We start from the raw sequence: 24356 nt of genomic DNA, 5'->3' as shown, positions 1-24356 counted from the left end.
TGTAGCCCAAAGCATCTGGGAGGAGTCACCACATTAAGTAAGTCTAATGTATGCCATGGGATATTGACATAGCTTATACCAGGGGTGGGCAAATTGTGACCATCCAGAAGTTTTGGCCCACAGCTCCCACTTCCCTAGCCAGCTAAAGTTTAATATCTGAAGCACAGTTTGCCATATGGCTTGAACAGGACCAAATTCTTGACTAGGTTAACACGTTAAATATATGGATGACCACAGGTTGCCCAATTTTGGTGTATATATGTATTACTCCAAGTAATGTCTTGAAACATACACTATATGTCACCTCAGTTGCTTGGAGTAGTGAGGGGAAGCTTAATATAAATATTATCTGGTAGAAGCAAGGTTTCTTTTTCTTAAGAGCAAATTCTTGAACTTGCTTGCCTATTATAAGCAGTTGCCTGTAATAAATATACATGTCTGCACACTTCCAAGGACCACACTTTATCGAGTTGCTATGTACAACTATACCTGTGCTGTGCTTGATTATCTTCCAGGGATGAACAAATACTTCCAGCCTTTCTATCAGCCCAATGAATGTGGTAAAGCACTGTGTGTAAGACCAGATGTAATGGAATTAGATGAACTCTATGAGTTTCCAGAATATTCACGAGATCCCACCATGTACCTAGCTCTGAGAAACCTCATTTTAGCTCTGTGGTACACAAACTGCAAAGTAAGCATGCATCGACATCTAATTATGTTCTTAAAAAGATCATATATTCTCATCTTTAGTATGTTAATATTTGGGGAAGTGGGGAGGCCCTTCTTTGTCCAACAACCACTGGAGGCATAGGCAGAATTGCAAGAGAGACTGTCTTGGCGGTTGCTCTCAAGCTTTAGAATTTCCTGCCAAGGAAAGGCAGGCTAGCTCAGCCTCTGGGGTATTTCTGCTGGCAGACAAAGATGCTGCCATCAAGGGTGGCACCTATTTCCACCTGAGAGGACTGGCCTGGGAAATTAGCTTCCTGCTGGGTGGGGAACTCCCTTGGCCATATCAGGCCTGTAGGCTGGCAGTTGCCCATGGCTGATTTAAGGGGATTATTGTCAAGGGGCTGTTGAAGTAAAACTCTTGCTATGGCAGCTTTGGCAAATGCATGTAAGCACATGTTGTGAGTGGGGAAAGTATATTCCTCAAATGCAGGGAGCTCTGGGCAATTCCAGGCCTTAAATGTAAATGTGTGAAGGATTGGAGTAGATTGTTTTGTTTTGTAAAAGACCATTTTGAAACAGATGGGCTTTTTAAAAGACTCAGTCCATTTCTCAGCGAATATTAGGTGTTTAAAGTTTAACATCTGAAGCACAGTTTGCCATACGGCTTGAGCAGGACCAAATTCTTGACTAGGTTAACAGGATTGGGTCACTTTTTTTTTCTCCTGAATATACAGGAACCGCTAACCCCTCAGAAATGTACTCCTTACATCATTGTTCGAGGACTTGTGCGCATCCGTTGTGTGCGGGAGACTGAACGAATACTTCATTTTATGACCAGGAAAGGTCTCATTAATACAGGGGTTTTATTGGTTAATCCGGACCAGCCTCTTCTTCCCAAAGAATACCACAATGTAGGTATTTGAAAATTTGTCATACTAATCAGCTAGCTTCAGAAAACTCTCATGGGACAAGGAGAGGCCTGGTGAAGGAAGAAAGGACTCTCTTTAAGATTAAGGGTGAAGAACATAATGGATCTCTAGAAATACTTGCCCAGTGTCCAGTCTCCTCTTCAGATGGACTGTTTCTAAAGGGACATCAGATATTGAGCAACAGGCAATTCTCTGGCTGAAGAATTAGGGTTTTAAAAAATATAAGACAAACAAATTGGAGTAGCATTGGTTGATAAGTGACCTGTCCCAGTCTTCTTTCCAAACAGTTGAAGTTGTTTATATGCGATATTTACAATAGCTGTTAATTTGGCCTGATGTGCATACATCTGCAGATACTTGCATGGTGATAGGTGAATTATTCAATCATCATTTTATAAAGCCAGGTTATTATGCTAAGCTCACCATTATGGTTGCCATGAAAAAAATTCAGTGTGAACAAATTTGATTTTAGTGTCTGCTTAGTTTCCTTTGTGTGGCTGCCAGTGGAACACTTCAACAAGTACAGACTTTTATCCAACAGGCATCTAAGCACATGCACTGACTTCTAAAAGTAGTACTACTTGACTTTAAACTATTCTTATTGGTTTCTTCTTCTGTTCATTAAAGAAATCTGTAATCGTGGTTGGAGCTGGTCCAGCAGGCTTAGCAGCTGCAAGGCAACTACACAACTTTGGCATCAAGGTAGGTCCATTTCATATCAAGAACGACATTTTAATTCTTCCATCATTTCATCTTTATGGTTGCATAAATCAGCAAAGTTCTCTGATTTCCATCTCTATGTTGATACCACTGACATATTAGATTACAAATTTTGCATTGTCCTTTTCATATGAAAATCTGGGTGTATTCCAAATGTGTGCCTCTTTGAAAGACATGCGTTCTTCTCCCATTGATTATACCATAGTTGTGTGCATCTTTCAAAAGAATGCATTTTATGCACATTTTTGATGCCTTTAAACCCAAATTCTTGGGTCCACAGATCACATTGTAAGCTCTTATACACCCAACTCTTATTTTGGTGTATTTGCATTCTGCTCCTGCTACCTGATCAGGAACAGTCCTGTTTTAGAGTCCAGGAGGGGACCTAGATAAAAGTTTATTCTCTGGCAGTCTTCAACCTGGTATTGCCTGGATATGTTGGACCACAACTCCCATCATTCTAACTTGCATGGACCTTGCTGGTATCTGGTCAGGGAGAGCGCTTTAGTTGCTGAGACCAAAGAACAAAGCCTGGCCTTGATATTGCTGTGAAGGGTGGGTTTTATCACATGACATGCATGTAGCAAGCTTATTTGGATAATGGTAAGTCTGGCCTGTCTGTGCACAGTTCACTTCTTTAATCAAGAGCCTGGTGTCTGAACTTTGTGGACTGAATCTCTGCCTGATGCTCCAAGGTTCCAAGAATAGGAGGACTCACTGCAGGGTTTTGGAATTATAATTCTCTTGGAAGCTTTCTAAATACTTAGCATACTGAAATATAATCATCCTTTGACCCTCTTGACATCTCTAGGTTATCAAATAAACGTTTGAAAGAGTGATGTCTTATCACAGTGCTTCTTATCCACCAAACCCCGTTTGTGTGTTGCAGGTTGTCGTACTGGAAGCAAAGGACCGAATTGGTGGGCGAGTGTGGGACGATAAAACTTTCAGGGGGATCACTGTGGGAAAAGGGGCACAGATTGTGAACGGCTGTGTCAACAATCCAGTAGCACTAATGTGTGAGCAAGTGGGTTTGCTTTCTCATTGATGAAAACACTGTAGTTATGAAGCATATGGACCAATGCGATCCTTGTAAACAGAAATCTCTGTTCATTTCAGAGACCTTTTTCAGGCTCCTGTATCCTGTGGAGAGCCTGAAGGGCTTGGAATGGAGATGTTTAAGGCCTTAACAGGCAGCTTTGGAAAAATAGCAGTTCCTTAGCTTACTTCACCATTTGTGAAAAAGCTGTGCTAGCTCCCTTGAAGGACTGGTAGTGGGAATGAGTTTCAAAAGGGTGGTTGATATAGTCTAGAAAAATTTTTTAAAACATTGGTTAATGCTATTAACCAGGTTCTCTGTTCTTAAAATTTCTTTTTGTGTGATAGCTGATAGGTATACAATGTTCATGATGCTATTATAATATATTAAATAATTATGATTCTTTGAATGTCATACTCTCAATGAAGACTTTCAGTTTGTTGGTTAGTGGTGCCTTTGCCAGATTAAAAGAGTTGTGTTTAAAATCCAAGAAGCCTTGGTTGTAACAGTACAGTACTATTTGGAGTTGTTGTTAGCTAGTTAGTATCTCTGTTTGTGAATGTTTGCATCACATAACAGTAACTTTGATTATTCTCTTCTCCACCTTATAAAACCTGTTTTTCTAAAGCTGGGCATTAAGATGCATAAAATTGGAGAGAGATGCGACTTGATCCAGGAAAGTGGAAGGATAACTGATCCTACAATAGATAAGCGGATGGATTTCCATTTCAATTCAATCCTTGATGTTGTAGCTGATTGGAGGAAAGATAAAAATCAGCATCATGATATTCCTCTTGGAGGTATGGAGACACAGTTGAGGGCTTCAAAAAGAGATAAAGAGTAATCGACAAAGGAATACTGTAGCTGTGGAACTAGAACCACAAAGGGGTGCAGAAAATCCATTTCCCTTTCCATTTGTTTATTTCCATGAAGCAGCTAAATAATTTTTAAAGCATTTACATCACTAAAGTTTAAAGATTGCTCCAGTACAAAAATTATGATAAGCTGCTCCCCAAAAGAAGCAACCACTGGACATTGGTGAACATATCTAAATGAAGCACTAGCTGTATTGCACTGCACCAGTGAGCTGAATTAGACAATTCATTATTAGGGAAACATAGTATCCAGTATGCATGACTGGTTTTTTTTTCCTGAATAAGACATAGTGCTGTATAGATGCAACAGGGAGAAACCAAGCCTGTGATCCACCGATTAGGCATTTGGTGGTGGTGCCCACAGCAGTTTCTCTAATTCCCAAATGAGCCCACAGGTCCAAAAAGGTTGGGAACTCCAGTTCGAAGGTGGTGCCTGCTATGACAGATGTACATGCCATCTTCAGACAATGCAGTTTTTTCTTAAGATCAGTTGAGAGCAAATGTGCTGAGGTATTAAGGGTATTGGACTGGGGACCTGGGAGAGCTGGGTTTAAGTCCCATCTCAGCTTTGGGCCAGTCATAGACTCTCAGCCTAACATACCTCATGGGGTTGTTGTGAGAATAAAAATGGAGTGGAAAAGAACTATGTAAGTCCCCTTGATTTCCTCATAAGAGGGGGAAAAAGCAGGATAAAAATGCAGTGTAATAATAATGTTGTTGTATTCACATGGAAACACTGATGGATCAGTTAAAACTCTAGCATGCATCACCTTAATTTATTTGTTATAGCCTTAGAATAGATTCTACCAAATCACAACAATGTTAGCAATTTATTTATTTATTTAGCAGGCTTATATGCCGCCCCATTCGCCTACACCTCGCTCAATATGTGGAGTATTTCAGGTTATAATATTGCCTTTTCCTTGACACTTTGGAGGGACTGTAAAAAGCAATGTTGGACTAGGGACTAACCCTAGGAATGGTAGGGTTGATGCATGAGCACATGTTCCATCGAGTCTGGCTGTGCTGTAGTAGACATTCTAACAAAACTGCTATCATGCAATAGGCACTATTACATCTTACAGTTTCAGTGAAATAGATATTTAGCAGGTGTTTAACTCTGGTTGAAACTGACAGAGCTTGAAAGTGCTTTGCTGGATCATGCTTTATAAATAGAAATATTTATAGAAATCTTTTTGCACAGAAAGCTTTCATTACAAAAGAAGACTATGCACTAAAAGTAGCTTTCACTAATTAGACTGATGAATGAATAACTATTGCTAACCACTGAATGAGTATGTCATTTGCAGATAAAATCCAGGAGATCTATAAAGTTTTTATTCAGGAATCTGGTATCCAGTTCAGTGAACTGGAGGAAAAAGTCCTTCAGTTCCATGTCAGTAACCTTGAATATGCCTGTGGCAGCAACCTCCATGAGGTGAGTGTGGGATGCAGCTCGTAACAGCAGAGTATCTGTTCTAAATATAAAACACTCAGAGCATATATGAGTGTGGTGGTATATAACATATATTTAAAAATATGCATGTTGGACCAGATCAGCATGGAAATCTCTTTCCACCTGAGGACCAAACTGTGCGTAAGAGGGGCTCTCAGGCTACACTGCAGTGCAGATCAGACTAAGGACAACAACAAAAGTGCCAAAAATACAAAATGAAATGATTAATACCCACGTGTTTTAGTTTAAAGTGGTTACTGTCAGGAGCTTAAAGCTCATAAGATCCATTTCAGCCTTTTAGAATGGGGGAAAATGCACAAAAGCTAGGACATCACTCAATCACTGGTGACTGGGGAAAGGGGGGCAGAGAAAGAGGGCGTGGCCCAAGCGAGTTAGAGCTAGGCCCTGGGCCTGAGGCTCCTGACTGATGGCATAGCCTAGCTTCACACAGTCAATAGTGCAGCCCATCATGGCATTTTCATAGAGTGTTTTATTTGGGTATGTCATATGGATAGTCACTAGCAAATCCCTCCTTTGTTTCCCCACATGGGGAGTTTTTGCCCAAGCCATCCAGACCAAACTGAGTGGCTTGGAAGGCTTAGGGCTAGGCTACAAGCTAGAGAGCATCCCACAGCTGCAACTTGAGATAAGCAGAGTGTCTTTCACTTGGCAGTGAGAAGATACATGGAGATTGGCCTCTATAGATAAGAGCTGAGAACAAGCAGCAGGAGAGGAAAGGCAACTCCACTCTCCTAAATAGCCCACTTCTAGTATTTGTATGTTGAGGAACTAATTGACAAAGGGAATTGTGCTCTCTTGACAGGTTTCTGCCCGCTCTTGGGATCACAATGAATTTTTTGCTCAGTTTGCTGGTGATCACACACTGCTTAGCTCAGGGTACTCTGCCATACTTGAGAAAATAGCAGAAGGTCTAGATATTCGGTTAAAGGTTCCGGTAAGTATCAAAAAGTGAAAGAGGAGCCTGTTTGCTTTGCCTTGGAGCATTCCATCTTCCTAGTCTTTATTTTGGTTCTGCCTTGGAATGTACATTCAGATAAAACTTATTTACCTAAACTTTCCAGTATTTCCACCAGTGTCCAATTTAGCATTTGCTTTGGAACATCTAAATATTTCTTCCTATGATTTTTATAATGTATCCTATAACTTTCCTGTGTCCTATTTTACATTCTTGCTCTGTGCTACATGGCCTACTATGCATATAATGCTAAGCCAGGATTTAGCATTATCACATAAGCCTCTGTGAACGTCAGGCTTGTGCACTCCCCCAGTCCCTCCTGTGCAACTAGGAGGAAGAATAAACTCTGATTCAGTTGCATTTCCTGCAGTTCATCCTTATTTCATGCATTTCCCATCCTTTTCCCTCTTGCAAGGGACTCAAGGTGGTTCTGCTACACATTTCCTCTCTGTTTTCTCATCACAACAGCCCTATGAGGTAGGCTAGGCTGAGAGTCAGTGACTGGTCTGAAGTTACACAGTTAGCTTCATGGCTGAGTGGGAACCAGTACCCAAGTCTCCCACTATATCACATTGGCTCTCAGTATGCAATGTTATGTACAACTCAATAATTGTAGTATAATGCAAACTATTGTTTGTTAAATGAGCAACATAATCTAAAGTTTGTTGTTGACTAGACTTTGTGGTAAGCCACCGTTTTTGATTTGTACTTTACACCAAGCCAGGAACTGGAAAAAATGAAATGCAGTGATACTGTATTCCTTCTGGCTGTGCAGGAGGAAGAGAGATGAGTGTGTAAGCCTGAGATTTGCTCAGGTTTAGAGGCTTGTGCACATAACTGTTTTCCTGGTTTAGCATATGTGGGAACATGGCTAGTTTACAACTGGATTTCTTTAGCTATTTATTTTAAAATGATACACCCAAAGAATGGAGTCAGCTCATCCCCTCCAAAGGAAAAAATTATGGTGAAAAATTGTTTTCATCTTGAAAAAAATTCCTGATTGATCATTTACATAGAATGGGTTTGCATGAATTAGGAACTTAACATGGGTTGGTACCAATAATAGTTTTGTCATGTCATGTGAACTTGGACTGATTTCTCACTGTAGCTTGTATGTGGTCAGTAAGCTACCCCAACAACCCATAGTTTAGTCTTTGGGTTGTTCTACCTACAATGGCTTGCCATATTGGCCAAAATCAGAAGAGCAATCCTATCATGGATAAGAGTAGTCAGTCAAGAGATCGCCAGAGCCAGCTGCCTTCTTGCTGCTCTTGCCACAGAGTTCCTGGGTGAGTGCCAGTAATGGCTGCTCCCAAAGCACCCAGCCAACACTTGGTGGCAGCTGGCGCTGCGCTTGCAAGCTGTTTCAGGTTTGCTGTGACTTAATTACTTTTTCCTGTTTTTATGCAGGGATGATGAAAGCTGGCTGTTATGCTCAGCTTTCCTCATCCCTGTTTTACCACCGACGAACAGCTCCTTCAAAGTGACACAGTGGAACCTCAGAGGAATTGTCCATGGCTGTCTTGCGTGCATGGGTGCATGTATGCAAAACATTGTGTGCATTTTTTAGTTTTAATAAAATGTTCTAGATGCAGTTCCATGAATGTAGGGTTTGAAGCCTCAGCTGGGACAAAGTCCATGCAGGAGTCTATTGCCAAAGGGCAGCAGGTACCAACACTGGATTTTGCTCAGAAGAGGCTCCAAAAGTATCCCCCCCCCTTTTTTTTTTCTTTTTCACATCTGCCAGAAGGTGAACTGTGAAGAAAAACTAAAGAAAGATGAGATCGTTAACTGCAAAAAGGAGTTTTGGAGGGATTTTCCACTTTTACAACAAGATCTTCTAGTTTTTCCTCTCCTCCTTTTAGTTCCCATCAGGTCACATGCACTGTATAATGCTCCATGTTTTAGGTGCTTGGGAATGTCCAAAGGTACTTCAAGGGAGAAGAAATGTTGACAGCTAGGTAGGTCCCTTTCAAAATAGGGTTTTGAGGGGAACTGAGTGACATGTGTCTGTTTTTAAGGTTCATTTAACAATTTCCCTAAAAAGAACGCTGAAATGTCTTAGTCCTGTACAAATATGCGGTTCATAACTATGATTCCCACAATCCTTTTTCAACAGATTCGCAGTATTGATTATTCAGGGGAAGAAGTCCAATTGACTGCGACAGATGGAAGTCTGTGGACAGCACAAAAGGTGACAGGTCTCACCCTGCTCTGCCTCTGCTATATATTTTCAAGAGCCAATATAAAGGCTGTCTCAGAGTGCACAACTGTCTTGATAAGGCAATAAGCAGAAATAACTTCATTCTTTGGTGTCCTCAAATAGTTAAGCAGGGCAAAGCTATTTATTTAGTTTCCATTGCCATTTGACTAGCTGTTTGCTAGTGAACCAAAGGTCCTCACAGCCACTCTACTCTTTAGCAGTAATGAAATACTGATTTGAATCAGGAATGCTGCTGTGTGTGTGCATACATATAAAATGTATGTGCACATGTATGCATATGTGCACATACATTTTATATGGTGCCTTACAGCCCCCTTTTTGATTTTTCCACATTTTGTTGTATTACAGCTTGGAATTGAAATGTATTTAATCAGTACTATTACCACTTCATGTACACAAGATACTAACATGGTAAAGATGAAAAATATTTTTACTGTGGCACAACAGTAAACAAAAAGCAACACTTATTGCTTGCTACACAAGCAAATATTTACCCAAGTTGTGACAAGCTTTGCTGCACTCCGGTCTCTCCAGAAATCCCTACGTAGCTGAATGGAGGCCGTGTGAGTTCAATTCCAGTGCCACATGATCTCAGATAAAATACACCTATTTCTGGAAGGCTCCAGAGTTTGTTGGAAATCATATCTAAACAAACAGCATTATGAAGACCAAGAAGCTATCAAAACAACTCTGGAACACAGTTGTACAGGAAGTTATCAAAATTAAATAAACAAATGAATCCCAAATGACAGAATGAATATCTGCCAGATCACCATTAAATCCATCCTCACCATCACCACCACCACCACATTGCATTTATAGTCTGTCTTTTTTCCTCTTGTGAGAAATCCAAGGCAGCTTACATAGCTCCATTTTATTCTTACAACAACCCTGTGAGGTGGATAGACAGAGAGTGAATGACGGGCCCAAAGTTGGCCAGGGAGCTTCATGGCTGAGTGGGAGTCGACTCAAGATTAGGGCCTGAGTGATCCTGCAAGTGCTCTTTTGCAGGCACTTACAGGGAGCAGCTGAGATGCAATTAAGTAGTGCAGCTGGAGGCCTTGGAGACCAGCATCAAAGCCCTCTCTGCATGGCTGCGCTTTGACACAACAACACAAGCTATCTTTGTGATTCCCTTGTGCTCTGGGTCTCTGCCTTGTCTGAATTCAGGTTTCTGCCCACCCACCTCAGTCTGTTTCTGCTTCCATCCTTGTCTCTAGCCTGACCCTAATTGCCAGGTACCTTCACCCATCCTCCCTGACTTCATGTTGCTCTTGAATGTGACTGTCTTCTAGAAGTTGACCTTTGGACTGTGCCTTTGGATGTGTTTGCTTGGATCTGCCATCTCCCTGGGTTTGACCCTAGACAGTTAAATACATGTGCCTCCTCCTCCTGGCCCTCTGAACCTACTGCAGGACTCCACCTTGCACCTGCATCCTGGTCCCAGCATTCTACCCTTAGTTGCCTGCTACCCACCCCCCAGGCCTTACAACCAGAACCTGTATATACCAGGCCCTCAGTTCAGCACTCTAACCACCACACCACACTGTCTTTCATACGCAATGGAAATAATATGGTTCAGCCACAAGATTGTTCACTGAAACTCAGTGAATGGGTAAGGAGGGCATTGGTCAGAGAAGAAAGCAAGACACCAGTGGTAACAGGTAATTGGAAGGGTCTGTTGCTGAGATGGGCGACAACTATCTATGGGATAATTATTACCTGCACAAAGCTGTGCTTTATGGAACAGTAGTGAGAAGATAATCATTACTGAAACAAATCCATTTCAACATCTATTTGCGGTTTGGGGCTCATCATATTTATTGAAAAAAGGATTCTGATATGATGAGGCCAAAACTGAACTTTTTGGCCTTGCTGAAAAAATGTGATTTGCGGCACAAGAGCAGCAATGCTTATTGTCCTTTGTTTGCCATCCTGTTGGTGAAGCGTGGTGGTGGCAGGAGCATGTTGCAGGGATGCTTTTCCTTGGGAAGGATGGGAAAATTGGTCAGGCTTAAGGGCAAGATGAATTGAACTAAATACAGTGCCATTCTAGAGGAAAACCCATTTCATTCTGCAAGGGACTTAGAATTGAAGCAGTTCACCTTCTGCTTCTAGCAGGACAGTGACTCTAAACACAGCCAAAGTAATACTGGAGTGATTTTAAAAACAAGAATCAGCATGTCTTAGAATAAACCTACACTTTAATCCAATTGAGAATCTGTGGCAAGACGCTGTTCACCAACAGTCCCCATCCAAGGTGACAGCTGGAGCAGTTTTGCCAGGAAGAATAGGCTAACACTGCAGAATCTTAATGCAGAACGGTGATAAAGCTTACTCATGAAGATTTGCAATTGAAGTTGCTGCCAAAGGTGTGTCTTCCAAGTCACACAATGGGATGAATACTTGAGCAACCAACAAGTGCCAGCTTGTTCTTGTTTCTTACATTTTGTGCCACAATTAATGCTTGGCACCTTCACAATGTTGTGTATCTTGTACATGAAATGGTTACAGTGCAAATTAAATCTGTTTCTATTTCAAGCTTTAACTCACCAAGATGTGGAAAAGTGAGTAGGGAGCTGAATACTTCAGCAAGGCACATATGTGTATATATAACTCCTAAAGCCAGTATTACATTTGGCCTGTAATACTGGCAGAAAAGTTTGTACACATCTGTCCAAGGTTCTGACAAGTCTTCACAAGTTTTCCACTGTGGATTGTTCTATCTGCTGGAGTCAAAACTTTCCCACACAGTATGTGTTTTATGGTAGAATGTAAGGAAAAGCTCCTCCTCTTGGATGTACACCTTAACAAGGTGAGGTGATCTGAGTGTCCGAGAAGCCACGAGCAATGCAACCAGGAAGTCAGTCTGGTCTCCTAACAGAGTCAAGGCAGAATAGTCCAAGTTGAGGCACCAGACTAAGATGCATCCAACCTCTCAAGCAGTAACAGTCACATCAGCAGAAGAGAATGGATCTCATTAATGGTGATAGGGGCAGAGAAACTTTCAAGGCAGCTACTGGACAGCAGTGGTAGTTGAAGGTGACACTGGTGGAGGATCTTTCAAAGACAATGGCAGTGACACTTAAGGTAACTCCAGTTAGTACTGCACAGAAGAAGGTAACGGTGAACCACTTCTGAATATTTTCAACTTTAAAAATCCTATGATGAAAAAATCCAAAATTAAACAAAGGCTAGTGTCAGAAGATGAGAATCTCAGGTTGGAAGGCACTCAATGAGCTACTGGGGTAGAGCAAAAGACAAGTATAAGAAGCACTCTCACTCAGAGGAGGCTGGGAACTCCAAGGAAAGAGAGTGGTGGGAAGGAGTTGAGGTGCATCTACACTAATGCTAGGAGCATGGGTAATAAGCAGGAAGAGCTTGAAGCTCTCCTGGGAATAGGAGGGTATGACTTGGTTGGAATCACAGAAACTTGGTGAGATGAAAGGCAAGATTGGAATGTGAACATAGAGGGGTATCATCTTTTTAGAAAGGACAGGAAGGGAAAGAGGGGTGGGGGCGTGACTTTATACGTCAGGGAAGGGATAGGATTCAGTGAGATAGAATGCAGCACAGATGGGGATTTGGCAGAGGCAGTCTGGGTGAAACTTAGGAGTTTTGACAGGGAAAGGGACCTGACAGTGGGGGTATGTTATCGCCCTCCAGGTCAACTTGAGACCCTGGATGATGTCCTGACAGGCCAGATTCTAAGGATATCTCGGGGGAGACACATAGTAATTATGGGAGATTTCAGTCTCCCGGATATTAGTTGGGAGACCCACTCGGCAGTGACAGCCAGGTCAAGTCGCTTCCTAGAGGCTATAGAGGGAGGGTTTTTCACAAAGAGGGTCTGAGAGGTGACAAGAGGGGGAAAACATCCTTGACTTGGTCTTGACCAAGAGAGCAGCTGATAGATGAAGTACAGATAAGGGGAGCTCTGGATGTGAGTGATCACTCTATCCTTTGCTTTGAGATCAGGGGACTGGGGATGTGTTGCAGGTCAAGCACTACAAACTGGGACTTCAAGAGGGCTAACTTTGGCCAACTGAAGGCCAGACGGGAAAGTCTCCTGGATAGGTTACTGGAAGGTAAGCGAGTTGAGGAGGGGTGGATGGCACTCAAAAGGGAGGTTTTGGAGGCGCAAGCCTTGACAATACGTCTAGTTAGTAAAGTGGGGAGGCAGAGGAGAGCGCCGCCATGGATGCGAAAGGAGGTGGTTAGAGGGATTAGACAAAAGAGGAACTTCCATAGGAAATGGGCACTGGGGCAAATAGACAAAAGGGTATAACCGGGAGGAGGAGGCCCATTGCAGAAGGATTCTTCGCAAGGCTAAGGCTGATTACGAGCTGAGACTTGCCAAGAATATCAAGAGCAACAAAAAGGGCTTCTTTCAGCATGCAAATAGGAAGAGGAAGGGGAGACAAGTGGTGGGACCACTAAGTAAGGAGGAAGGAGATCCAGTGACTGATATGATGGAACAAGGACAGATGCTAATGACTATTTTGCCTCTGTGTTCTCCCCAAAGCAGGACAGGGGATATCTGCATAGGAGATGAGATGGGGCTGGGGACTTAGGGGCACAGATTAGAGTCACCCCCCTAGAAGTCGAGGGACTCCTCAGGGCATTGGACATTACAAAGGGGCCAGGCCCTGACAGGTTACACCTGAGAGTACTTAGAGAGTTGGCAGGGGTTCTCTCACGCCCGCTGGCCTCCATTTTTGAGGCCTCGTGGAGAACGGGTGAAGTTCCAGAGGACTGGAGGGTGGCATCAGTGGTCCCAGTTTTCAAAAAGGGTAGTTGAAGGGACGTGGGGAATTACAGACCTATTAGCCTTACGTCCATTGTAGGAAAAACAACGGAAAGGTTCATAATAGAGAGATCTAGCGATGCTAGATACGGAAGGGAGGCTGACAGCTACACAACACGGCTTCCGCAAAAACAGGTCCTGCCAGACAAACCTTGTGAAATTCTATGACAAGGTTTCGAGATGGCTAGATGGAGGGGATGCAGTGGATGTGGTTTACCTGGATTTCAGCAAGGCCTTTGACAAAGTGCCCCAGGATATCCTGGTGGAGAAACTGAGGAGTTTTGGGATACACCAAAGCACTGTCCGGTGGATTAGGGCATGGTTGACTGACCAAAAGCAGAGGGTAACCATTAGTGGGGAATTGTCGGGATGGTGGTCAGTGACAAGCGGGGTCCCCCAGGGCTCTGTCCTGGGGCTGATCCTGTTTAATCTTTTCATCAATGACATGGAAGAAGGGGTGAACAGTCTGCTGATCAAATTCGCAGACGACACTAAAACTGGAGCAGTGGCCACAACTGAGCAGCAGGTACTCCAGATCCAAAAGGATCTGGACAGACTATGGAAGTGGGCAGGAGACAACAGGATGGCGTTCAAAGTGGGTAAGTGCAAGGTCTTGCGCTTGGGGCATAGGAATAGGTGTCATAAGTACAGGTTAGGTGACAAGTGGCTGGAGAGCAGCACTTGTGAAAGGGACCTCGGGGTACTGGTTGACTGCAGGCTAAACATGAGTCAGCAGTGTGATGAGGTGGTCAAGAGGGCAAACACCACCCTTGGCTGCATAGCCAGACGTGTGGCTTCTAGATCGAGAGAGGTGTTGCTACCGCTCTGTGCGACTCTGGTGTGCCCGCAACGGGAGTATTGTGCTCAGTTCTGGGCCCCTCATTACAGGAAGGATATAGTCAGGTTACAGTTAGTGCAGCGTAGGGCCACAAGGTTAGTGGCCTGTTTGCAGGTGAGACTGGGGGAACTGGGTCTCTTCAGCCTGGAGGAGACTCAGAGGGGATATGTTGGCGACATACAGGTATGTGAGGGGATGTCACATGGACATGGGTAGAGACCTGTTCTCCCCTGCAGAGGAAGGCAGGATGCGCTCCAATGGAGCAAAGCTCAGGGAACCAAGGTTCCATTTAGATGCCAGGAAGCACTTCCTGACAGTTAGGACCCCGAGGGTGTGGAATGGGCTTCCATGAGAGGTCGTTGAGGCCCCATCGGTGAAGGTGTTCAAAGACAGGCTGGACATACACATGGTGGGCATGTCGTGAGCGGAGCTGGCTGGTGCTGGAGGTCAGACTAGATGGCCTGGGAGACCCCTTCTGACTTGCTCTGTTTCTATGTTTCTGTGTAATGATGCAGCTAGATCCAAGCCAAAGGGAAGTAGAGTGGAATTCCTCAAGTGGAATCATAGTATAATTAAAGCTCTTCTCTATTGCCTCTTAATTCCAGGTTTTAGTAACTGTACCTTTGGCTATACTACAAAAAGGTGCCATTCAGTTTACCCCAGCCTTGCCAGAGAGAAAAATGAAAGCTATTAATAGTTTAGGAGCCGGAATCATTGAAAAGGTAAGAAGACATCATTCATATGAGGATATGAAGTGGAAAATGAGCAGCAGTTCATTTGTACTCTATAGGATGCAAATACAAACTCAGACTAGACCATGGGTGCTCAAACTACAGCCCACGAGATGGATCCAGCCCACCATGCCCATTTATCTGGCCCACACCTTCTATGCAGGTGGGGAGGTGCTGGCTTGCTCACATGGAGATGGTTTTGGACTTGTTGGGAGATCTCCAAGCGAGCAAGCCGCCGCCGCCCGCCTCCCCCATGGGCGTGTGCCGCTGCCTTGCAGCGTGGGTGGGGAGGCAGTGGCTTGCTTACTCAGAGATGGTTTTGGACTTGCTGGGAGATCTCCCAAGTGGGTGAGCCACCGCCACGCACACCCGACACTGCCTGCCGGGCGCCCAGGCACCCCTGCCTCACCGGCCCACACCAGTTGCCTCCGCCTTTCAAATTGCCCTCTATTGAAAAAGTTTGAGGACCCCTGCAGTAGACTATCTAAAAGAGCACATTCTTCCCTATGAGCTCTGCCATGTTTAAGATTTTCTGGGGGCCCTTCTCTCAATTCTGTCACCAGTGGATTCACATTTGGTGGATCTGAGAGAGGACCTTCTGTTGAAAGAAGTATAGTTGGGTAGGGTGCTGTTTATTTACTTTATTGTTGTTTTTAATTATACTTTTAATTTATTTATTTATAAAAATTGTATGCTGTCCAATTACTAACATCTCTGAACGGCTACAGCATAAATAAATTGACGACCCACTCTGACTGCAGATTAATAAAATACAATAATAAAATTCAATATTTAAACATATTAAAATACTGATTAAATAAAAAGGTCTTAACTTGGCACCGAAAAACATATAATGACGGCACCAGGCGGACCTCTCTGGTGAGTACATTCCATAGTTGGGGCGCCACCACAGAGAAGGCCCTCTCCGGGTACTCTGTCTCCTAACATCTTTCACAGAGGGTTCCCAGAGGATGGTTTCTGTTGCCGATCTCAGGGGGCAGGAGGGCAAATAGGGAAGAAGGCGTTCCTTTAGGTATCCTGGTCCCAAGCCGTTTGGGGCTTTATAGGTAATAACCAGCACCTTGAACTGAGCCCAGACTTCAATGGGAAGCCAGTGAAGCTGATGGAGGACTGGGGTTATATGAGAGTAACGCCCAGTCCCCGACAGCATCCTGGCAGCTCTATTTTGAACTATATGAAGTATCCAGACTGTCTTCAAGGGCAGCCCCACGTAAAGTGTGTTACAGAAATCCAACCAGGAGGTAACCAGTGCGTGTGTTACTGTTGCTAGGCAATCATCCTTCAAGTAGGGACGCAGCTGATGGATTAGCCGAAGCTGAAGGAAAGTGCTCCTCACCACCACTGTCACTTGGGCTCCCAAGGACAGCTCCGGGTCAAGGAGCACTCCCAAGCTGCGGACCCTGTCCTTTAGAGGGAGTGCAACCCGGTCCAGGGCAAGACCCAAGTCACCTACCCAGGAGCTCGAATCACCCACCAACAGAACCTCCGTCTTACCTGGCTTGAGCTTCAGTTTATTGGCCCTCATCCAACCCATTACCTCGGCCAGGCACCAGTTCAGTACAGCCACTGCCTCACCTGAGTTAGTTGAAAAAGAGAGGTAGAGCTGGGTGTCATCATCATACTGATGACTCCGAAGCCCACAGCTCTTGATGACCTCTCCCAGTGGTTTCATGTAGATGTTAAATAGCAAGGGGGACAGAATGGAACCCTGTGGTACTCCATGGCAAATTTGCCATGACGCAGAGCCAAAGTCCCCCAGCACCACCTTCTGGAATCGGCTGTCAAGGTAGGAACGGAACCACTGCCAAGCAGTGCCTCCTATTCCCAATCCCACCAGCCTATCCAGGAGGATACCATGTTCGATGGTATCGAAAGCCGCTGAGAGGTCCAGGAGAACCAACAGGGACGCACTCCCCCTGTCTCTCTCCCTGCACAGGTCATTGTACAAGGCAACCAAGGCAGATTCAGTACCGTACCCGGGTCTGAAGCCAGACTGAAATGGGTCCAGATAACCAGTTTCATCCAAGAGTACCTGGAGTTGTCCCGCCACCACCCATTCCAACACCTTGTCCAAAAACGGGATGTTGGCCACCAGTCTATAATTGGCAGCCATCTCTGGATCCAGAGACACCTTCTTTAGGACAGGCCTGATTTCTGCCTCCTTTAAAGGAGCGGGCACTCGGCCATCCCTTAGTGAGGCGTTAATATCCTCCAGGATCCAGGAACCAATCCCGTGTTTGGCTTTGCTCAGTAGCCATGAAGGGCAGGGGTCGAGTAAGCAGGTGGTAGGACATACTTGTCCAAGCATGCTGTTTGATGCTGTTATCTTATAATCCAGTCTTGTTCTATGTTATGTTTTAAATAGGTCTTTAATTTTTATTCTATTGTTAGCTGCTTGGAATAGTATTTTTGTGGAAAGGTGAAATAAAACAATCAAATAATAATTTTCACATATCAGAGCCTAATTTATTCATAAAAGTAAATAGTCATGAAGCTTTAGGCAGGTAACAAAAGGCTGCCCACCCACCAACCCCAGCAAAACAGATTAAAATGGTGTAAAATTAAACCAATCCTGAAATTTCCTTACTTTTTGTCATTCTGAATATTGGTTTCTGATAACCCAACACACTACCCACACTCTGGTATCAAATAATATAATATATGTTATGACATGGCTGAAATTGGGTATGTTTATGTGTATTCTTATGTGAAAACACACCCACAATACAATGAAATGTGTTCCCTACTAATTCCCATTTCTTTGATTTTTCAAAAACAGTGCTGTCTTAGGACTTACTAAAGCTGAGAACTAAGCCAAACACAGTTACTCTTTTTGCAGCATTACATTGAAACCATTTAACAGGACAGATGCTTTTGAAGCAGGTGGTACTCAAATTGCATTAATTTCTTAGAATGAGTTGTAAAACTGCTCTTGAGACTAACAACCAATTCAATGCATGTATATGTAGAAATAAGGCCTAAGCTAGTCTCTGGTACATGTGCATAGAACTGTAGTAAAGAGGTAATTTCTTAACTTTTTTTTTCTCTAGATTGCTCTGCAGTTTCCTTACAGATTCTGGGATAGCAAGATTGAAGGTGCTGATTACTTTGGCCATGTTCCACCTAGTTCCAGCAAACGTGGTCTCTTCAGTGTGTTTTATGACATGGATCCACAGGTATATACTAGATGAAGACTGAATATTGACTTATGCTTCAAATTTGAAAGAAGTAGAAGCTTGAAAATCTCTCACCTTCCTCTTTTAATTTATATTGATACTTCCAATAATTTTATTTATGATTTTCTAATGTGGAAATGTGACTCTTTTTATTTAGATTTGTATTAGCAATATTTGATAATGCTGATGAATTTAATCAGTTGCCTTATTTTAAGCCAGTTTTTAAAGATAGAAAAATTATTCTACACACACATACTGTTTTTTTCAGTAAGGGCAATTTACAAAAGGGGCCAAAAACCTTTTCTGTTTTATGGATTGGTTTAGGAGAAATCTAATTGAATTAGAGGAGTTACACTATATAAAATGTCCTTGTTTCTCTCTTGCTTTCAGCGTAAATGCAGTGTTCTAATGTCTGTAGTAACTGGTGATGCTGTTGCAACTATTAAGAACTTAGATGACAAACAAGTGCTACAGCAGTGCATGACTGTACTCCGTGAGCTATTTAAGGAACAGGTAGGTCTGTTTTTTCAAATTACTAGCATAGATGCAACATCAATTTAAAGGAAGTCTTCTACCCTTGTCCTTTGTATTAGAGATGGATGAATTATCAATTTCAGTTCATGTCAATTTTGTATTTTTCCAATGTCAAGTTCATACCATTTCCACACCAGTTTGTGATTTTTTAAAAACCTAGACAGTCATTTATATTTTTGCTTAGTATACACATTTTTGCAAGGAATGCATTGTTAGCATTATTTTCATGAATATATGCATGCTTATGTGAATTATAATTCATAGATTGGTTCAGGAATTTTCATTCCTATTTTGTATCTTTTTAATTTTATTATTTCTGCGGAAGGTATTGAATCAAATCATTTAAAAATGTATGTGGTGTTAAGTTAAGTTTAGCATATATATTACTTCAGCATCAATTTGGTGTTGTTCAGGCGTTAGGGTTTCTACTAGGGCTATTGTAGGCCTAGGCTACTGTTATTTTAGTGTAGCTTTCATATTGTTGTACTATTCATTTTTTATTTTAGTGCATTGTTTTTATTGTATATTTTGTAATTGAATTTGTACACTGCCCAGAGGGCCCAATGGGCTATGGGGCGGTATAAAAATGTAGTAATAGTAGTTCTATACTAGTATAGCAGGTGAGTGTACATGTATGCATGAGGCATCATATGTTTTACAAAGAAAGCCTTTATGCTTTCCTTTGTATTGCAGGAAGTGCCAGACCCAGTCAAATACTTCGTTACACGATGGAACAAAGACCCTTGGATCCAAATGGCATATTCTTTTGTAAAGACAGGTGGCAGTGGCGAAGCCTATGACATCCTTGCTGAAGACATACAAGGAACAATCTTCTTTGCTGGAGAGGTGAAATATCGATTATGTATATATTTAAAATAATAATAATTCAACCCTCCTGAAATGTGGTACAGATCCTATATAAATTTAAGGATCTGTTAGACCAGTGGTCCATCACGTCTGAGTGGCAGGGGCTCTCCACTGTCTGTCAGAAAAGAACCTTCCTGCATTCCTAGCTGGAATCCTCTTAACTGGGAATATACCTGGGACCACATATATACAGATCACATAAGTAGCTTCAAGCTTGGTCTGGAGGATTGCTTTGCTTGAGCAGATTCATAGAATCATAGAAGAGTAGAGTTGGAAGGGGCCATGAAGGCTGTCAGGTCCAACCCCCTGCTGTTGCAGCACACCAAGTCACACCATCCCACTCAGATTGATGATGTTCATTAGGCAATAAAGTGAGAGGAATAATCTGATGCTATTGAACATGGTATCACCCTGGACTCTGAGAATTCAGAGGCACTATGTTGTAGTGGTTCTCTTGCTATTTGACTATTAGTTCCAGAGAACAGTGCTAGAGTAAAGGTACTCCACATTAGGAGAATTAAGCTATGAGGTAACAAAAAATTTCACCTTGTGCCCCCTCCCCATTCTTAATATGTACATAAGTTCCTGGGAAGTGCTGTGAAGAGCTGTTATCTGGTGCCAGTAATGCACCGATAACTGCCAATTAGCTTTCTTTCTTTTTCTAATCCCAGTGAGGCAATGAATTCCATGATCTGGTATCTGGAGTTAATAAATGATTTGGGTGGAAGTTAATACTCTGTATGAGACTGCGTTTTCAGTCTTGAAGTATGTAATAAGTCTGTTGTGGAAGGAATACATCCTCTAAAGGATACTTGGGGATACTCCTGGACCCAGCACTGTTACTGAATTTTGGTGTTACAGCTACACCATCTGCATCCTCTCTTGATACAAGGGGATGTCTCTTGAAGAGTAATAATATTGCATTATATTGCCAATAAACCGTTCTTAATTCAAGATGCATTAGTTCTTTGCAAGTGAAACTCCCTCATCAAAATGGCAATCCTGTTAAGAATTTCTGGCTATTCATTTTAAAAAATTGAAGAAAAATCCTCCATAACCAAGGCATCCCATCGTATTTATCAACTCAGTGGCTAAGCCTATCATCTTTCCATTGCGAAAATAGTCCTAATATTAAAAAAGCGGAATCATGCTTATTTTGTATGAGCTAGAGAAATGTAGGCTATTTCAAGTACATCCTTGATCTAATTGAAACTTGAAAGTTCCTATGTGCACATGCATGTATCATGCCTAATGCAGTTTATTTACATATAAGTCTCTCAAATTATCTTTCTGTTTTTAAATAGGCTACAAACAGACACTTCCCACAGACAGTTACAGGAGCATACTTGAGCGGTGTTCGAGAAGCAAGCAAAATAGCAGCGTTTTGAACATTAAACTACTGTTTACAGATTTTTTTACTTCTTCCAGTTCATACTCAACTTTCAGGGTTAGTATAATTGCTCCAGGTGGTACTTACATCCTTGGTACCTAAAGAGACAATCTTCATACTCTGTTTTTTAGTTCATTTTTTTTACCTGAGGACGCAATGATGCCCAGCATGCTAAGTTAGTAATTATTTATAAGCAATGCCAGCAGACAGATGGACACATTAAGCTTGCCTGTTGTGGATCATTTGATGCAGCTAATTCTGTATTATGTAAGGCTAGAATGTAAAGTACTTAAAAAGTGTGGTAGATGGACTGTTATAGCTTACATACAGTCAAATGGTGTGTCAACAAGGATGGCAGGTATCTCCATCAATGTTTTGAAAAAGGCATGTATTTTAAATTAAGCTGTTGAAGAGGCTCAGAAAAACAATCATAGAATTTGCTGCTGGTATCCTTTTTAATGAAAATAATATATATAAAAGAGCTGCTTGGACACCATTATCTATTCATAGGAAGTTTCATAAAATATTTTCTATGTATACTAGGTTGATGCTTAATATTTGATCATGTACATGGACCAGCAAAAATGTTTTGTATCCATTTCCTTTGTGTGCCATGAAATTTCTGAATCACAACAACTATGTAAATGGAGACACCTATACATATGTAACTGTAAAAGCATGGTAAAGGTATGGCAGTTGAATGAGCAGTTCACCTATTTTCATTTGCTTGTTTAAAATAAGGTTCAGTTGTTGGCTTTTTTGAAGGGTGAAAACAATGTGGCATCATCCAGACACAGTACTTATTTTAATGGGAGATTCTTAAGTAAATTCTTATGTTTCTTCCACTGAAATCATTGGAACTTGAAAATATGAAAGTATTTAAAAGAGGCTGGATAGTACCTACAGTTGTGAATTTTTTTCCTGTGGACAAAAACCTGCTGAAGAAATTTGTTTGTATTCTGGGTAAGCAGTATCTAAATAATTAAAAATGTATTGGTTGAAGAAATTCAGGTATGCACACAGATCTGTTATTAGTTATATTTTGCTTCCTGGTTTGAAAAACTAATGGAAAGTAATGATAATATGGCAGCATTGAAAGCCTTTGCTACTACTTTCCAAAGATTTAACACATTTGAAAAATCTTAAACTTTTACATATTGCTAGCAGAATGCCAGTATGTTTGTTTGTTCTTGAAATATAAGCAGCACTGGACAGTACGTTGGTTTACCCAATCACAGTAGACGATGGACTGAAAGGTGATCATCAGTTAAGAAATATCAGGTTCTTTCTTCATAGCTGAACTACTGTTATTTTACTAAATGGTATAATAGGTGAAATATACTTGTGAAAGCTTATAGTAAGAAACATAAAACAAGATGCTGATTTCCCTTTAAATGTTTAATTGGTCAAATGTTGAACAGTGTGAACACTTGGCTAAACAAACCCTTTGTCTAAAACTAATCCTGCTCTTGGCAGAAGTGCATATTAAAAAAAAACCTAATTAAAATGGGGACTTGCACTAGGGAAGGGAGGGGCACATTTGAGCCAAGTTTCAAAGCACTTAACACACCTGGAATTAGGCATGAGTGCAACCATTTCTAGTAATTATTAAGACAAAATAGTAAATGTGAAATATCTATAAATTGCATTGTAGAAGTGCTTAAACAGTTAGAAGCACCTGTTGTCCATGCAAAGGCAGGCTGCAGATATGGAAACTAATTTTTTTACATTTGTTTAAAATGTCTAAACTAGCATTCAGGAAGAGTCAGTGGGTTCAGTTTGAACAACTGATCTCAAAAAATTAAAATCTTGTGAAGCTCACTTTTTGAGTATGATCATTTTACTATTTTGTATATATGACTGTTGCCCTGTAAATCTAGGAAAACGTTTTAAAAGTATCTTTTCTGCTGTGGAGCCTGTGTAAAGTGAGTTAATAGTAATGTAATAAAAACTGGAAAGAATAATTGAGTTATTTAACAATCTTTACTGAAATAATAAAGAAAAACTCCACAGTTAGTTTGAGTTACAAAGTATTTTATATGGATTTATAACTTATCGTCTCCCGGAGAACTCAGGAGACAGCATGTTACATAGCCTCTAGAAAAATTAGGTATGGCTTTCCGTACTGCAAGACTTTGCATGTTGTAAGCACCTCCACTTGTATCTCGTTTCAGTAGAGAAAAACTGATTTGGTTGACATGATCTCCGGGTTGATAATGGTTTCTTAACCATCCTCTGTGTGCTGGGGCACTAGCATAACTAACTTCAGAAGAGTGATTTTCTTGTACAAACGCAGCCAGGGTGGCTTATTGCTATGGGTAACCTATCTAGAACCCTACAGCAGTGCATGAGTTCTGGGTGGTTTATTATGGCATGGACACCCTAATCCTCCATTTCATATTCATAAGAAAATATTGATCCAATGATACAGTGATATAGAGTATACCTACAGCCCACTATTCATTTCCAAATGATCCAAGAAAGACTGTTTTGGTCATTTCTCTCTTCTCCACAGTGTTGTATTTGCATATGTTTAACTTGCCTAAACTTTGATATGGAAGTTGTCTAATATGGATACCCCCCGCCACCACCAACTCATTCTGAAAGAGATAGTATGACACAGCAAAAGCTGTAGTTTGCTATCAGGGACTAGAGAGATAAAGTTATATTTCCAAGAGTGTGATGTGCAGTGATAGTGCAGTACCTTGCTCTCACAGACCCATAGTACCCTGTGTAGATGCTCCCCTTTCACATGGAGTGGGGGGAAGTGAGAATGTGCCCACTGGTTCTTACACGTTCAACCAAATGCATAGTTGGGAGCCCTACTCCTGTTCTCTTCTGCATGCCAATCAGCCAGTGTAGAAAGTATACCTAGGGGTCTCTATCATACTTCTCCATGTCTCCTTTAAATACACAACGGTGAATGTTTTAGCATTTAATGATTTTAACATGTTTGCATGTTTAAAGAAATGTTCTAAAAACATAAGGTATAGTTCCTAAACAATCTGTCACAAGTTTATCATGTTAAGGACACTAACAAGGCTATCCTACAACAATAATTATTGTCTTTTTAATTATGTCCAGAATCAAGAAAACATGTT

General features: G+C 41.8%; 1 protein-coding gene across 2 annotated transcripts in view; it reads left to right on the top strand.

Annotated features, from left to right (window-relative positions):
• KDM1B (lysine demethylase 1B) overlaps nucleotides 1–23219 on the top strand; it is a 39881-nt gene extending 16662 nt beyond the window's left edge. For both annotated transcript variants that reach the window (XM_044426590.1, XM_044426589.1), the window contains 13 exons: nucleotides 516–694; nucleotides 1407–1583; nucleotides 2229–2303; nucleotides 3211–3348; nucleotides 3989–4160; nucleotides 5546–5673; nucleotides 6515–6646; nucleotides 8787–8861; nucleotides 15142–15258; nucleotides 18339–18464; nucleotides 18855–18977; nucleotides 19692–19844; nucleotides 21170–23219. In XM_044426590.1, the coding sequence (XP_044282525.1) occupies nucleotides 516–694; nucleotides 1407–1583; nucleotides 2229–2303; nucleotides 3211–3348; nucleotides 3989–4160; nucleotides 5546–5673; nucleotides 6515–6646; nucleotides 8787–8861; nucleotides 15142–15258; nucleotides 18339–18464; nucleotides 18855–18977; nucleotides 19692–19844; nucleotides 21170–21253 (1679 nt within the window). In that variant the 3' untranslated portion in view covers nucleotides 21254–23219. The remainder of the gene's footprint in view (nucleotides 1–515; nucleotides 695–1406; nucleotides 1584–2228; nucleotides 2304–3210; nucleotides 3349–3988; nucleotides 4161–5545; nucleotides 5674–6514; nucleotides 6647–8786; nucleotides 8862–15141; nucleotides 15259–18338; nucleotides 18465–18854; nucleotides 18978–19691; nucleotides 19845–21169) is intronic.
• Nucleotides 23220–24356: the final 1137 nt, after the last annotated feature.

The sequence above is a fragment of the Varanus komodoensis genome, unplaced genomic scaffold, assembly GCF_004798865.1.
Source record: "Varanus komodoensis strain SLA01 unplaced genomic scaffold, ASM479886v1 scaffold17, whole genome shotgun sequence".
Classification (NCBI taxonomy): domain Eukaryota; kingdom Metazoa; phylum Chordata; class Lepidosauria; order Squamata; family Varanidae; genus Varanus; species Varanus komodoensis.
The sequence above is the reverse complement of the archived record's forward strand: the minus strand, read 5'-3'. Positions and strand labels throughout refer to the sequence as shown.